This window comes from Balaenoptera acutorostrata, chromosome 7 (assembly GCF_949987535.1).
Source record: "Balaenoptera acutorostrata chromosome 7, mBalAcu1.1, whole genome shotgun sequence".
In the NCBI taxonomy this organism is placed as follows: Eukaryota; Metazoa; Chordata; class Mammalia; order Artiodactyla; family Balaenopteridae; genus Balaenoptera; species Balaenoptera acutorostrata.
The window spans coordinates 115,379,361-115,396,678 of NC_080070.1; the positions used below are offsets into that span (position 1 = coordinate 115,379,361).

Genomic DNA, 17,318 nt, shown 5'->3' on the forward strand with positions numbered 1-17,318 from the left:
GTGTGGATGGTGCTCTAGGGGAAGAGGGGTGCGCCCTCCTAACTTCTTACTTTAATTGAAGCAAGGCAGCGGGGTGAGGGGTAAGTGACCACGGTCCTCTGGGCTGTCACAGAAAGCTCCAGAAGGGAGTGCCTTTTGGGCTGGGCCTGGAGGATGAGCAGATGGTGTGTATGGAGGGCAGAGAATATTCCAGACAGTGAGTGAGGACTCCACAAAGAGCACGAGGGGGAGGCACATGAGTGTGGCCCCTGGAATGTTCCGGTGAGTGAATCACCTAAGGTGAGGAGCTTCAGACTCCAGCCCCATCCCCCAGTCAGGACTGAGCAGGGCCCTTGGGCCTGGGAGTCTGCATTTCTCACCTGTTTCTCCAGGTGAGACTAGCGTGATGCTCCAGGGATGACAGGGAGGGTCCCAAGCCCTGTCGCCAGGCCCCGTGGAGTCCTGACCCCGGCTTGAGGCACTTTTTAGGTGTAATCTTTAAACCTGCAGGTTCCCCCCCGCAGCCCCTCCATGGGCAGAGGCCTCAGCAGTGGGCAGTGGGCACTCCCGGGGGGCGAGGAGGACAGGTCCAGGGTGGGACTGGCGGGTCCAGAGGAGCTGGCCAGGTTGGTGCCCCAGCCTGGAGCCAGCTAGAGGCCTGGAGGAGCAAGCCTGGGGGCATTCATGCGACCCCAGAAGTGGAGCTCGCTAAGGAACTTTCTAGAGGAATCGCACGGCCGTGCTGGAGAATCAGTCCACGTCTGGCCTCTCCTGCCTGCCCCTTCGCGCCCTGTGGCTCTCCCCCTTCCAGATCCCAGGGCTCAGCGAGGCTTGAACGAGGAGGTCACTTAGCACGAGGTCACCCTGCAGGAGGAAGGTGTCTAGGCCTTGCTCGCTTCTGACTTTGGAAAGTGTTTCTAAAGCACAGGGGTTTGGGGATCCAGCGCTAAATGGTGAAGTGACCCATGCCGCTTTAATGAAGGGGCTCCTAGCCTCCCACCTCTCCGAGGGGTAAACAGCATTATGACCAAGGACTGTGCTTTAGAGAAGCATCGTCGGCTAGTGGCCATCTTCAGAGAAGAACTGTCGCCTTCCTCTGCCGGCCCTGGGCCTCCTGCAGACAAGGAGGCTGTGTAGTGCTGGCCCTGGGCCCCGGCCTGGCCGCTCTGACCTCCTCACCCAAGAGGGAGGCCCACCAACCTGGGACGGGAGAACCCCCCCAGACAGACCAAACTAGCCCTGGAGGAGACCAGGCCAGCCCAGCGAGAAGACTCTACCCTCGTCCCAGTTTGTGTTACTGTGCGCTTCCTCTGCACTTGACCTTCCAGCACTGTGGGGGAGTTTCTGTTCTATGCCACGGTGGTTAACTTCTCCGGCCCAGCTGCCTTCACGCTCTGGCTTTAGTTTACAAACACCATCATTTTCCATACTATTTCGTTTCTCTTGGCTTTGCAAGGTAATAGAATTCTTGTCTGAAGCGTCTATATGCTGACTTCTGCTCTTTCGATCTGGGAGTTTTATATATGAACAAATGAGGCAGTTGTCGAGATTTTGTTCTTAACTGCTGTAATTTGTCAGGCAAGCCTGTCAGATTTCGAACGGTACTTTAGGTGTAGAGTTGCCAGATAAACTAGAACGTGCCCAGTTATATTCAGATAAACCACAACATTTTTTTAGGATAAGCCCCATGCAATATTTGGGACATACACCAGAAAAACTATTAGTTGTTTGTCTGAAATTCAGGTTTCACTGAACGTTCTGTATTTTTAGTTGCTAAATCTGGTCACATTATTTAGACAAAGTTGCCTTAAATTAGGTTAGAAGGTTACTTGTCTTCTGAACAGAGGTCTTGGTGGGGTCTGCTGTGCACATCACTGAAAAGAGGTGTTCTCAGGAGGGCAGTGTGTTGCTGGGTGACTGGCTCTCAGAATGGCATGTGCACAGGAGACACCGAGGTGTTTGTTTACCTGTCGGGCCACACCCAGCCCCAGAAACGCCTTGAGCAGGGCCTCGGGGCAGCTGGACCCCCAAACCCTTTGAAATATGTGGGGTATCACAGCTTCTTGGTTTATACTCTTGATGCTTGTGTGGTCTGATTTCAATCAGATGGTCCACTCCCAACATTCGTGTTAGTAATGGGTAGTAATTACTTAAATATAAGGAAATATTCCAGATGAGAAGTTTAAATAATCTAAGCCAACTTTTGTTACCAAACACAAGTCCGTGTGCCTGATGCACAGTGAGGCCAAACTATACTGAAGTATTGGAGTTTGGATCAGAGAAAGGTTTACTGCAAGGCCATGCAAGGAGGTGGGTGGCTTATGCCCCAAAAAACCCCGAACTACCCCGAAGGGTTTCAGCAAAGCATTTGTAAAGGCCAGGTGAGGGAGGGACGTGGTGGTTGCTGCAGGCTTCTTGGTGTGGGAATCCTTTGTTCTTGCAGCTGTCCGCGTATGTCAGCTCACAATGTTCCTGTAAACCTTCAGCAAGATGAACGTTACTCTCTGTTCTGCAACTTTTTATTTCTATATGAATGGAAAAGTGTTATACCCTTAAGGGTCAGAGCCTTGAGAATGGGCGCTATCCTGTATATTTCAGGCTCTCGGCAACATTCTTAACTGGAAGCAAAAGCAATAGAGGACAAAGTATGACACTTTGACGCTACTTGTTTCGAAGAAAGTGGCTGAGGAACTCATGTAAAAGCAGCAAAGGGGGAAACATATGCTGATGATAAACGTGTCCAGCAGCCGTGAGCATGGGAACCTGGGAGCTAGCCCAGGAAGGAGCAGGTCTGTGTCACCAACGAGGACCACAGACCCCTGTGTGCGTGGATTGTAACGTGTGACGTGAAAGTGACCTTCCAGACCAGGCACGAGGGAAGATTGGGTAATAAATGGGCCTGCGTGGGCTGGTCAGTTTTTGGCCTCATCTCTTCCTGCCCTCCAAAATAGATGGCAGAGGGATGAAAGAGAATGCACCCAGTCGGGGAAGAAACCAGGACAACATGTAAATGGACGCTTCAAGCGTAAAATAATGAGCCCAAAAGAAAAGTTCAGTAAACTTGACTGCATTGACTTAAACTCTGAGAATCAAAAAATATAATTAAATCTCAAACAAGGTGGGAAAAGTATTTGCTACAAAGAGGACCAAACTTTGTTTCTTAGCACATAAAGAGCTCATCCTGGAAGATTAAGAAACAGACCGACGTTTCTGGGGAGTCCAGGACCTCAGGGCTGGTGCCCTCCCAGCCGTCCTGCAGGCGTTGTGCAGCCCATTTGACAGATTTGCCAACTGACTCAGCGAGTCCAGACGCTGGTCCCAAACCCTCAGCTGGGTGATGGGGGGTGAGGTTCCTTCACAGAGGCTCGATTGGGAGCCCTTGCACTGGTCCAGCTGGCCTGTCAAAAAAAGAATAGTCCAAAAGGAGAAACACGAAGGCCTGATAAGCATATGAAAAAAATGTCCATCTTCAGTATTTAAGACCTGCTTGTGAAAACCACAGGATTAGGCCACTGCCTGCCTCTGGGACTGGCAAGATAAAAATTCCAAAACAGTCACTATCACAGTGTTGGCTGCCTGGGATGTTGGGAAGTGGGCAGGTCTCTATTTCAGGTGGAAGGGTAAGCTGGGTGAACGAGAGCTTGACAGTGTGTGTCTAGACTCAAAAAAAAAAAAAAAAAAAAAAGCACATAACTTTTGACCTAGTCCTTCTACCTCTGGGGATCCTAAGCAAATAATCAGAAATGTGTACAAGGTTTTATGCACAGAGGTATTTGTTTGATTGTATTTATGTTATCTGAAATTTGCAAATGACTGAAAGTGTTCCTGAGAGTAGTTTAGAATCTGAAAAAATGATATTTACCAAGGTTTTAAAATAACCTCTTGTGATGTAAATTGGGGAAGAAACACAAAATTGTTTACACCCTGTGATTTCCGCAATGTCCAGCTATGCATAGTAAAGGTGCAAAGTCCAGGAGAATGCTACCTTACCCCTCTGTCATGGGATTTAGGCTAATTTTTGTATCTGCTTTGTATTTCCAAAAATTTATATGGGCGGTTTTAAGATTTGGAAAAGAAGGAAAAATTATTTCTCTCAGGTGGTAAAGAGCCGATTGGATGGAGAAACACTGGGCTGCGGAGGTACTGAAAGTAGGTGGGGTGACCCCGGACGGGGAGACTGCTGAATCGCCTAGGCTGGGGGGACCACCCTGTTCTCTGACCTTGACCGCCTGGCTCCACCTTCAGCACCTTGCGGGCGGGGGAGGGGGGCAGTCTTAGTGGCATCACTCTTGCCTCCCAGACACCACGTTCTCCAAACTAATCCCTCTCCTCTCTCCCAATCAAAACCTTACTTTCTTAACAAACTGTACGTTCGCCAGTACGGTATTAATGAAAGAAATCGTGTTACACAGCTACTTAATGGGGTATGCTAGAATTATGAAGGGGCTGATGGGGAATGTTTGTTGCCATGGAAAAATTTCAGAAAGCTACGTTAAAATGTAACAGGAGGTGTCATGATTGTGATTCCATTTTTTATCAGAATCATTTATAACCCCCATGTGATTCAAATATAACATATATGCTATCCATAAATAATTCAAACATTGCATCTGTACACACTGTCTGTGTGTGCATTTTTTTTTTTTTTCTCTGAAAGAACAGCCCAAAAACTGCTGGTAGGATAACATCCTCGAGTGAGAGAAGAGAGGTTCATTTTCATTTTTGTCTTTATACTTTTCTTTAGCATCTAGATTTTCCTAACTAGCAAGCATTACGCCTGTGATTAAAAAAGCCAAAAGAGAGCTATTCTTTTTGAAGGGGGAGAGCAGAGAGAGAGAAGCTCGTGAAAATCTCTCCCCTACCAGAGGTCTTTGTTCAGTTTTCCTAGGTTTTCTGGAGGAAGGTGTGAAGGCGGCTGTGCTTCCCGGGTAGCAAGCATCTTCTCTCCCTTCTGGACTCTCTCCGGGCTGCTCCCCACTCTGCCCTCCCTCTCTCGGGAGTGGCCCCAGCGGAGTGTGGACCAGACCCACACCTGTGGACACACAGTGGAGTTATCACCCATCTTCTGCCACACCCGGGCAGGCCAGGGCTCTGGATGCAGAAGCGGCTGGCCAGGGGGTGGGGGGGGCATTCAGGCCATGAAGTGTCCTGTCAGAATAATGTGCTTTTTTGGAGTTTCTTGTGTGAGCAGCTTGGGCTGGAAGGCACTTGGGTTCTGGAGCCCAGCTGCCTGGGGCCCAGTCCCAGGGCTGCCCCTAACCACGGGGTGATAGTGGGTGGACGCTCCTTCCATGCCTCAGCTTCCTCATCTATGAAATGGGAGTTCGGCTGGCAGCATAAGCTCCACGGCATGCCGGCACCCACGGGGGGGTGGGGGGGACTTTCCATGTGCGGAGCTTTGTGGTACCAGGATGCTGAAGGTAGCTACTGGTACTGTGTCAATTTTTATTAATAGATTTTCCACGCAGATCTTATACTTTCTGACACAGTTCTAAAACCTTTCCAATTACAGAGGCAATACATGTGCATTTATAAAAATTACAAAAGCTTCTTAAATCTGCCAGAGAAATCTGTCATCTCTCCACCCCAAGTTAATCACTGCTAATACTTTATTTTAAGCATGTAAATATTTTACAGGCCCATTTTCTTTGTCCATGTTTTAATGTATCTTTCATTGGCTTGATTATAATCCCGTGAAGATGTTTTTCTGGAGTTGTGGGCTTGGTTTTAATGTTGCTGTTTTAACTTTTGCCGAAAATTTTTCTCCTCACCTGAGGTCTAAAAAATGCCACTGAATATACACACTACTATGTATAAAATAGATAAACAACAAAGACCTACTGTATAGCACAGGGAACTCTACTCAGTATTCTGTAATAACCTACAAGGGGAAAGAATCTGAAAAATAATTAATGTATGTATATATATAACTGAATCACTGTGCTGTATACCTGAAACTAACACAACATTGTAAATCAACTAGACTCCAATAAAATTAGAAAAAAAAAGAAAAAATACTGAAATAGAAACAAAATACAATAGAGAGGATCAAAAAAGCTAAAAGATTATTCTTTGAAAATATCAATAAAATGTATTTCCCACTAATCAGTGAAACAAATCAAGAAAGATCCCACCAACAACCAGTAACAGGAAAATTATAGTGACATCTCTTCAGATAGTAAAATAAAATCAGAGGATGTTATGAATAATATGCCAATAAATTTAGAATTTTAGATTCGACAAACGCCTATAAAAATACAACTTATTAAAACTGATGTAGGAAAAAATTTTAGTCTGAATAAATCTATACTATTAGGAAAATTTCTTTCTGCAGTGCCACTGAGCTCCGGATGCTCTGTGGAGGGTCCAGTCATAAAACAGTCGCTGGGCATTTCCTTCCCAGGTAACAGACCGCCTAGGGCTTGATCACCAGTAATTGTTACAGGAGATTGCCTGTGCTCCGTGGAATACTAATTCTTTACATTACAGGCTTAAACCCTGCAGTTGACAGTAGTTCTTCTTGAATTGCTATTCAGGGAAAGCAATTTAAGCCAAAAACAAAGAGTAACTTTTTCTTCCAACTCCCTAGCCAGCAGGCTGTCCCTTTTTATGATTAACTTTCCTTTTACAGCGTTATTTTAAACAACTGTCGTTTAAAACTAAAAAAGTAAATAAATTGAAAAAGTAAGAAATGGGGGGAGAAAGAAAAGAAATGCTGGGGGTGGTGGATGTGACCCGTGTGAAGTGCTTCTTTTGACCAGAGCCTTTCCGCACCTGTCTCTCCAGGGCCAGGTGGAGCAGACATCTCCTCGCCGTCCTGGAGATCTGGCAGGACCCGGCTTCCCAGCGCCACCCGACCGGCTGGCGAATCACCAAGGTAAGGACGGAGTCACAAAAGCGCCCGGACACAGATGCCCTGACTCTCACTACAGCTTTGCAGCGATGCTAGGCTTTGTATTCTAAGAAACTGTTCCTGGCTCTGATACAAGAAGATGCTGACCTTAGCTCTTGTTTTCCCCTTTAAGGAAAATAAATTCTATGAAAGAGAAATACTTGGTTATGACATCTTCATATAGTTTCTTTCAATGAACCAACTTCAGTGAGCAAAACTTCCAGATAGATTTCATGTGAATTTTCCCAGGATTCAACTTCAAGGCAGCCTTAGAAGCCCCTCCATGGTGGGGCCCTCTTGATTTTGGCCTTTTTATTTGCACTTAAGCTAGTTTTGCGTGTAGGTACTCTTGGCAGTTCTCTACTTTCCTAGGCTTCCTTCTGTTCCTTCTGGTTAGTTTCTGATGGGATCACCATGGGGAAGAAGGGAATGTCTTAAATGGTTACAAGGTCTGGTAACTTAGGTCTAATAAACCCAAGCTTTGGTGTAGGACAGGGCTTAGGAAGAGAATTGGTCTGATCATGAGATGGGACCGGAAAAGCACACATGGCTGGTGGTTGAGATTATTAGAGAGTTTAAGTATCAGAAATTGTAGGGTTTAGAGCTGGTAGGAATTAGAATAATCAGATTTTCTTAATTGCCTAAGGAGAAAGAGGATGACATTTAGCAAAAATGAAGTCTGGGAGCTGGCCATGAAGTCAAAAGGATGTTTTCTCAAGCATTAGAAGATTTATAAAAGCTGTCGGGATTTCCTGTGTCAAGCATAATTTTAGGGTGCCCTTTTAGAAAACTCTCACACAAGGTGATGCGAGAGGAGTACCATTTTGATCACGTCGGCTTTGAAACTCAGGGAAATCTTGACTTATTACGTCTCACTGGTTACAGTGAGTGACCTGGGGTTTGCGTGTCTCAGCAGCTGCGGCTGGGCCTGGGGGAGTGAGCGGACGTGACTCTAGGCTGAACTCAGCTCCCCAGACAGTTCAGGCTTTTAAGCCTTCATGACATTGACCACCTTTCCCTCCAGTCTTCAGTAATTCTGCACACATGGCACATAAAACAGGAAAATCAAAAGGACTCAGCCTGGCTCAGACACAGGACGGAGATGCCCCCAGAGCAGCGAGCAGGGCTGACACCCGTGCCCACCAGGCTGTAGGTCCCAAAGCCACCACCGACGGCAGCGGTTCAGGTCCCAGGGAATAGTAGGGGCCAAGCTCCTGCAGCTCGCTGGGAGCTGGGGTGGGGCACGCCCCCTCCTGAAAGACCCTGGAAAACAGTGCATGTGGACCTACGGCCAGGCAGCTGGCATGGCCCCGCAGCACTGCAGCCTCCCCTGAGGAGGTCCCCGAGCGTCCCAATACCCCAGCACATGGGAGGGTGGGCAGGGGACGCACAAGCACAGCCCAGCCCAGGTGCCACTGCACGCCGGTGTTCCCAGCACGGGAAGCAGTCTGCTACTAGGCGGTGCAGCTCCTAGGATCGAGAGATTGCCACTTTACACGTGCAGATAAGTGTGTTTGTAATGCCCTGGAGATGAAAGCACGAATAACATCCACTAGAGAGGACAAGAAACTGTGAAACACAATGGGAAGAAATGAAGCAAGAACGGGGTGTGTGAGAGTCCCTGAGAAGTTTTGGAAATGAGATGAATAGCCATTGGCATTTCCAAAATGCTGGATTTGGTCTAAAGAGAATGGATGAGCTGGAATCACCTCCCTCTAGCCCAGAGAGTCCTGGGAAAACGTGGACGGGCCATTGGACACGGTCATTTAGACACGCATGAGGACAGGAGAGTGGAGGGAATGGGGGTGTGGTTTGAAGAGATGCTGGCCAAGAACGGGCCAGAAATGAGGAGACAGAGCCCCCCAACTGCACTCAGAGAACTAAGAGGAAAAATGAAGGTTCATCCACATCTAAAAGCATTTAGCATTATTCCAGAAAATGGAAGACAAGAGAAAATCCAAAGGGAAACAGCAGATTTCACAGCCCAGGAATGGCCATTGGATGGATGGCCGACTTGGGCCCAGGAGGAGCCAGAAGACAACGCAGGAGATTTTTAAGGTGTTGAGGGAAAAAGAACTGTCCGTCTAAAATTTTATACCAACATCTTGTGAAAGCAAAACAAAGCTTTCAGATGAAGGCTGAGGCAATGTATTACTGGCAGTCCTCTCTAAAAGAATGATTAAAAGTTTTACTTCCACAAGAAGGAATGTGGGTGGTGAGGAAGGCCTGGAGCATGAAAAGAGTAACGGCCGAGAAGGAAATGCCGTGTCATAAGTTGAATTCTATGTGAATTGTTAAAACTAGGTTAAACTAAAACTTTGGTTAATTAGCCATTGGGAATGAGTGTTAAATGTGTGATGGAATCATAATAAGACCCTAGTTAGGATAAAGGGAATGTAAAATGACTTGAGACTACATTAGAAAAAAAGATAGTTACGTATTTTAAAATATTAGGTGCAACTAAAATATTGACTGTAATTACTCAAAGAATATGTGTATAATCTGTAGTTTCTAACCTAGCAGAAAAAATATAAGGGAATCTACAGTTTATAAAAACAACCCACATCAAGCAGAAAAGGACGAAAAACCAGATGTGAACAAAAAAGGATGTCAAACAAAATATAAAATACGAGGAGTATTATTTATATATAATTATAGTATTATAATTATAGCATTATTTATATATAATTATAGTAGTGTTATAGTATTATTTATATATAATACTGTTAGGATATCTCTAACAGTATTAACAGGTTCAAATTAGTAGAAATACGTAGAACCCTGCACCCAACAGACAAACACTTGATTCTTCTCTAAAATCTGTATAACTTTTTAAAAAGTTGACCATATATGGAAAGTTGAACTGAATTGTATGCAATCTGTTTCATGCATGCCACAGTCTTTGACCCAGTGTGATTAAATCAGAAGTCAACAGAAAAAGTTCAAAAGAAAATATGTAAACATATTGTGGAAACATTACAATACCTCCTTACTTCACTCATGGTTAGAGAGGAAGTCACAATGAAAATATCAGTCGTTTAGAACTGAATGAAAAAGGCATGTACTACAGCTTGGAAATTATAAAATGCTGCAAAATGGTATTCAAGACTGAATTTCTAATCTTTAAAAGGAGGAAAAATTGAAATTAGAAGAATGAAAATTGAATAACTCTAAGGAATGTAGAAGGAAGTCATTATAAAAGTTAAGATCAGAAATCATTGAAATGATGACAAAAACATCAATAGACAGAAACACAACTAAAGCCAGTGTTTCCTAAAATCTACCAAAATCACAGACTCTCGGGAGGAAGAAGGACGTGCAAGAAAATCATACGAGGAGCATGTCGGAGATAAAAAAGTATCGTAAAATGAGAAAACCGTGAACAACTTCATGCCAATAAATGTGAACGTATGAGGGAAATGGATAATTAATGTATTGCAGAAATATACCGTCAAAATTGCAACACCAAATGCTTCAGAGACTATGAAGCAACAGGAACTCTCATGATTGCTGGTGGGGCTACAAAATGGTGCAGCCACTTTGGAAGACGGTTTGAGAGTTTCTTACAAAACTAACCATCCTCTTACCATATGAGACAGCCATTCATGTTCCTTGGTATTTGCTCGAATGAGTTGAAAATGTATGTCCACCTGAAAACTTGCACACAGATATTTATAGCAGCTTCAATCATAATTGCCAAATGGTGGAAGCGACCAAGATGTCCTTCAGTAGGTGATGGGTAAATAAACTGTGGTGCAATATTATTCAGTGTTAAAGAGGAATGAGCTATCAAGCCATGACAAGACACAGAAAATCTTAAATGCGTATTACTAAGTAAAAGAACCAGTTTGAAAAGGCTACATACTGTATGATTCCAACTATAATGACATTCTGGAAAAGAGAAAACTATGGAGACAGAGGCAACAGTGGGGGAAGATGAATAGGCAGAACAGAGAGGATTTTAGGGCAGTGAAAACACTGTGTGTGATGTTAGAATGCTCGATATCACTATGGATACATTTGTCCAAACCCATGGAATGTACCAAGGTTCACCAAAGGTGAACCCTGAAGTCCGCTGTGGACTTTGTGTGATTATGATGTGTCAGTGTTGGTTCATCCTTGGTAAAAAAAAAAATGTACCATTCTAGTGAGTGATGGTGCTCATGGGCGGCTATGCATATGTAGGGAGTACGGGATAAATGGGAAACTCTGCATCCCCCTCTCAATTTTGTTGTATACCTAAAACTGCTCTAAAAAAAATAAAGTCTTAAAAAAAAACAAAAACAAAAACCTGATTGCATCTGAAAGGAGAAATAGCCTAGAGATTACCTAAGAAAACCGAGAATTTGGTTTCTTCTGTGCTGTGTGAATTAAACATTATGTGACCTGATGGAAAATATAGCTCTGTGAGTACAGACAGCACTCAAAAGTTTTAGGTGGAGAATCCTGAAGGAATAAAGAAGAATAGTTGAAAGAGAGAAACAAAACATAGTTGACGCTTGGAGGAATATAAAATTTTAATAAAGATCTGGCAGAATGGAGTCAGAAAATAATACCTCCTCAGAGATGCTCAGGGAATTCTGCAAATGAGTGTCACGGAGCCTTCAAAAAACAAATAATTTCTCTTTTTATGCCAGTGGCTAGAGAGAGAGAGGAGAAGAGCTCTCCCACTCATTTTATAATGTTCTGTAGTTTTGTAAGAGACAGTCCAAGAAATCCAAGTACGGGCCTATTTCATATTTTAACATACAACCAAAAAGTCTGTGGAAAGCATTGAGCAATCACGTTTAACAGTTTGTCTTAAATAAAACACAGAACAAACAAATGTTATGACCAAATTGGATTTATTATAATAATGCAAGGATGCTTTCCCATCATTAGACTATGAACACATTTAACACATGAAAAGATTAAAGGAAAGAAAATGGTCATCGTACCGGAGACAGAGTTGTTTAATACAGTTCTCCACTCATATAATACAAAACAAACAGTAACAACCAAACTCTTACTAAACCAGTACAGATCTTCCTTGACTTACATCCCTATAAACTGATTGCAATTTGATAATATCGTTAAGTCAAAAATGCATTTAATACACCTAACTCACTGTAGCTTAGCCTTGCCCACCTTAAATGTTTTCAGAACAGTTTCATTAGCCTACAGTTGGGCGAAATCTAACACAAACCTATTTTACAATAAAGTGTCGACTGTCTCACGTAATTTATTGAATGCTGTACTGAAGTGGCAGGCAGAATGGTTGTCTGGGTCCAGACTGGTTGCAAGTGTATCAGTGGTTTACCCTCGTGAGCTGGGTCCTGAGGCTCCCTGCCCAGTGTCACGAGAGAGGGTCGGACAGCATGTCACTAACCCGGGAAATGATCAAAATGCAGAATTCGAAGTACGATTTCTACTGGATGCAAATCACGTTCTCGCCATGTTAAAGTCGAAAAATCGTAAGTGGAAGTACCATTAAGTCAGGGACTGTCTGTAGTAAAAAGAAACCTCTGTAACCTGTTTAAAGTCTGTTTGTCGAAGATATACAGCACCCAGCATCCATGGTGGAGAAATATTAGAGTCATGTCCGTGAAAGTCAGGAATGGCACAGAAAGGCCTGCTGTCACAAGAGGCCTTCACCGGTGTCATAAAACAAACACAGAACCAGAAGGGCAAACACCAAAAGGAAGAAATGGAATTGGTGCCTCTTTGCAAATGATGTTATCTTACAGAAAAACCCGAACGAACTTTTTGGCCAGCCCAATATCATCCAAATAGAAAATCCATTTAAAATAAATGAGTTCTTCAAGCTGGTAGATAGGTGAGATCAACAGATAAAATGTAAAAATACCTTGTGCAACGGTAGAAAACAATCAGGAAGTGTAATGCAAATAGAAATCCCACTTACATATTTACAAAAATGATAAGGTATCTAGAAATAAATTCAACTAGATTACTTGACGTTCTAAGATGTTTTTAAAGGACATAAAAAAGACCTATATACGTGGAGAGTTATCCCACGATCACAAATGAGAAGACTTAAATAGTGAAGATGTTATGTCTTCCCAAGTTTATCTTTAAATTGAATGCAGTTGCAAGCAAGTTTTGAAGCGTTTGGTGTGACCTGATAGATGGTTCCTACCTCTAATGCGGACATGTGAAAACTCCATAACAGCAAAGACAAATTTGAAGATGAGCAAAGCACATGTAGGCAGGAAGGGGTGATTTGCACCATGAGGTAGCAAGGCTGCTTATGAGGCATCACAGTTAGGAAAGCATGTTATTGATGCAAGGATAGACAAAGAGACATCCCATAGAGACCCAGACAGTTACGGAAACTCAGTACAGCACAGAGAAGCTGTGGTAGAGCCCTGAGGACAGGGGGCCCGTGACTCCTCCAGGGGTGGTGGACATGGGGGATGGGGGGCAAACTGGATCCCTACCATGTATGATCCACAGCCATCGATTCCAGGGGGCAAACTGGATCCCTACCATGTATGATCCACAGCCATCGATTCCAGGGGGCAAACTGGATCCCTACCATGTATGATCCACAGCCATCGATTCCAGCAAGCAAACTGGATCCCTACCATGTATGATCCACAGCCATCGATTCCAGCAAGCAAACTGGATCCCTACCATGTATGATCCACAACCATCGATTTCAGGGGGCAAACTGGATCCCTACCATGTATGATCCACAGCCATCGATTCCAGCAAGCAAACTGGATCCCTACCATGTATGATCCACAACCATCGATTTCAGGGGGCAAACTGGATCCCTACCATGTATGATCCACAACCATCGATTTCAGGGGGCAAACTGGATCCCTACCATATGTGATCCACAACCATCAATTTCAGGAGTGACTGACTAAAAGTGGAAAACAAAATGTTTTTTATTTTGTCTAATAATAAGAATTAGTGATTTCAAGATCTGTGAGTCTTTCTATTTTGTGAATAAGCTCATTTGTATCATTTTTTATTAGATTCCACATATAAGTGATATCATATATTTGTCTTTCTCTGTCTGACTTGCTTCACTTAGTATGATCATCTCTAGGTCTATCCATGTTGCTGCAAATGGCATGATTTCATCCTTTTTCATGGCTGAGTAATATTCCATTGTATATATGTACCACATCTTCTTTATCCATTCATCTATCGATGGACATTTACACATATCTTGAAATCAAACTTATGGTTACCAAAGGGGAAACGTGGGGGGAAGTGATAAATTAGGAGGTTGGGATTGACATATACACACTACTATATATAAAATAGATAACTAATAAGGAGCTACTGTATAGCAGCTGTACTCTACTCAATATTCTCTAATAACCTATATGGGAAAAGAATCTGAAAAAGAATGGAAATATGTATGTGTATAACTGAATCACTGTACTGTACACCAGAAACTAACACAATATTGTAAATCAACTATACTCCAATAAAAATTTTAAAAAAAAAGAAGAATTAATAAGTAGTGAGAATCTTCATACACTCAGGCTGAGAAAAGACTTCCTAAGTAAGACTTAGCACAACCATAAAGGAAAGATGTTTGAGTCCATAACACACAGATTGCTGTACAAACCTAACAGACAGCATCTAAAACACTGAAAGGCACACTTTGGCCCGGGAAAAATATCTGCAGTGCGTATAACATGCAAAATATTAGTATCCTCAGTTTACTGTAAAAAATCCTATACCTGAGAGAAACAATCGAATAGAAAAACTGGCAAAGAGCAGGAGCAGGCAGTTTGCAAAAGAGGCCAGCATGCTGTGTTTGTATGTGATGTTGCACGGTCATTTCACGTGGAAACGTGGAAGCGGCTGGTCTGGGGCTGGAGGGAGCCTGTGCTCCCAGGTCTGTGACGTGGGGCAGAAAAGCGCAGGTCTCTCTCTCTCTTTCAAGTGCATTCAGGTGCCGCATGCTCAGCCTTCCTTTGGCACCCCTGCGGCCCCGCGTGTCCCTGTGCCTGTTTGTGTGCGCGGGCTGGGCTTTGCAGCGTCCGGCTGTTGCAGCACAGAGGCCTGTGCCCTCCCGGTGTGGTGGCTCTGCCCCGTCCCAAGCCGGGGTCTGCACAGCCTGCAGGAGCCTGCAGCCTGTCCTGCCCGGGGTGGAGGGGGCCCTCCTGCATCCCTGAGCCATCCCTCCTCTCCTGACCACCTCCGCGCCGGAAGTTCTTCCTAACGAGACAGCTTGGGATACGGGACAGCACTTGCTGTTCTTTCTTGCTTCCTTAATCTTCAACGCATCCAGGTGCTCCAGCTCTAGGCCTTAGGTGTCGGTGAGGTGTTTGATCTGGTCCTTTGCAAGGGACCTGATGTTTAGAATAAAAGATCTGCCATGACTTTCCTTGACCTGTTCCTTCTCTCTGGCAAAGAGGATTTAATGCCCTGGTTTCTGTTAGCTCATTCCTAACCTAAGCAGCTTATTTTTGTGTGACGGTTGTTAAAAATGCTTCAGACATTTCCTAGCAGCAAGCTGCAAAAGGGATGTGTCTTCTTTGGAAAGTGGGAGGCTTTGCAATAGCTGGAATTAATTACTCTTGACAGTATTTAAAAAATGTATTTTTTTATGAGGGTAAAATACATATAACATAAAATTTACCATTTTAACCATTTTTAAGTGTGTTTCAATAGCATTCAGTACATTCACAGTGTTGTGCAATTCTCACCACTATCTATTTGAAAAATGTTTTATCATCCCAAACAGAAACTCTGTACCCATTAAGCAAGAATTCCCCCAGCTCCTGGTAACCTCTCTTCTACTCTCTTCTTTCTCTGTGAGTTTGCCTTTTTCTAGGTACCTCGTGTGCGTGGACTCATACAATATTTGTCCTTTTGTGCCTGGCTTGGTTTACTTAGTATAGTGTTTTGAAGGTTCATCTTGGTTGTAGCATGTACGAGAGTTTCATTCTTTTGATAGCTGAATTATATTTTGTTGTCTGTAAACTACATTTGTTTATCACTTTATCTGTCAGTCTACCCTAGGTCTGCCTTCACCTTTTGGCTGTTGTGACTAATGCTGCAAGGAACATGGGTCTGCAAATATCTGTTTGAGTCTCTGCTCTCAGTTCCTCTGGGCATATACTTAGGAGTGGAATTGCTTAATAGTATGGGAATTCTATGTTCAGCTTTTTCTTGATAATATTTTTTGAGATGTGAGGTTTCAGAGAATTGTGGTTTTTGGAAGTTTGGCCTTTTCTCATTTTAAACAACTTGCATCTGATTGTCATTCTTGCTCAGCAGTGAAGCTGAGTGGTCTAGCCCTGTCCTGCTCCACTCAGCAGACCACAGCTGAGCAGAGATGCCCCGAGGAGTGGAGAGGTTTGAAATCCACGCAGGAAAGTCACTGCACATGAGCTGGGACTGTGTTCTCTTTGAAGACGGGGCCGTGTGTGCACACAGCCAAGCCTCCTGAGATGTGATCAAAGCATCGCCCACGATCCCTGGTGTTGTGAACTCCAGAAACGGAGTCAGTCCCCAGTTCAGAAGGAGACTCGGAAATCCAGCAACTCGGCTCCCTGAATCGAGGGATGCCTTCTGGTCCTCAGCCTCCCGTGGTCCTGTCACCCCGTCACAGATCTTTTCTGCTTTGGTTGCTTCTCTTGGTTTTCTTTAGACCAAAAGTTTTGGTTATTAGGGTGCAGTTTTAATGTGCACAACTGTATTTGGTGGAGTGCTTTTTCTTCCCCTAGGAACAGTGTAAGCGTAGAAGAAAGATGTGGAGCCAAGACCGTTTCAGAAACCCCAGTATCGCATGGAAGACTGTTTGCCGAGTAGAGAAGACCACAATTAGAAAAGAATGTCATTTGCTGGAGATGGTAAAATAGATGCAAAAAGATGGTCTTGTTTTGGATGTTCCCCTTCAGGGAGCTGATCCGATGTCACCAGATGCTGGGGGCGGCCGAGTGTGGGGCTGCTGTTCTACCTCTTGATTCATCTTGCCCTGGGACAGCAGGCAAGTTAGTAACCAGCGTGCAGTATAGATTATTCGTTTGTATACACGGATCTTGCATGATTATTGTGAAGATCAATAGTAGTGATGATGATGGTACCTTGGAGTCCTGTGCTAGAAATCCTCCTGCAAGTCTCATTTTTTCATCTAGTCATCAAAGCTACAGATAGGGAAACCGGGGCAGGAGAGGGTCAGTGCTTGCCTGGAAATCACAGAGAGGTCATACGGTGGTGAAATTGGAATCAAAGCCAAGTCTCTCCACCTTCGCATTTTGAGATAGTTGAGGGGAAACACCTAGCACACACCTGTACATAAAAGCTGCCTTCTAAGAGTTCCTTTATGTACTGTATTTTTCCCCTTTCTCCTGAGATGATACATGTCTTGAGGGCAGGAACCATGTCTTCCCCACCTCGAAGGTTCTGCTATAGGGCCTTGTCCATAGTTGGATTTTATAGATATGTGTTTAACGGATTTCTGAACTCACATGCC

At 44.0% G+C, this 17,318-nt stretch overlaps 1 protein-coding gene across 7 annotated transcripts in view; it reads left to right on the forward strand.

The window, feature by feature from the left end:
• GRB10 (growth factor receptor bound protein 10) overlaps positions 1–17,318 on the forward strand; it is a 222,400-nt gene that overhangs the window by 90,920 nt on the left and 114,162 nt on the right. For all 7 annotated transcript variants that reach the window (XM_057550410.1, XM_057550415.1, XM_057550413.1 and 4 more), the window contains one exon: positions 6,766–6,856. In XM_057550410.1, coding sequence (XP_057406393.1) covers positions 6,766–6,856 — 91 coding nt within the window. The remainder of the gene's footprint in view (positions 1–6,765; positions 6,857–17,318) is intronic.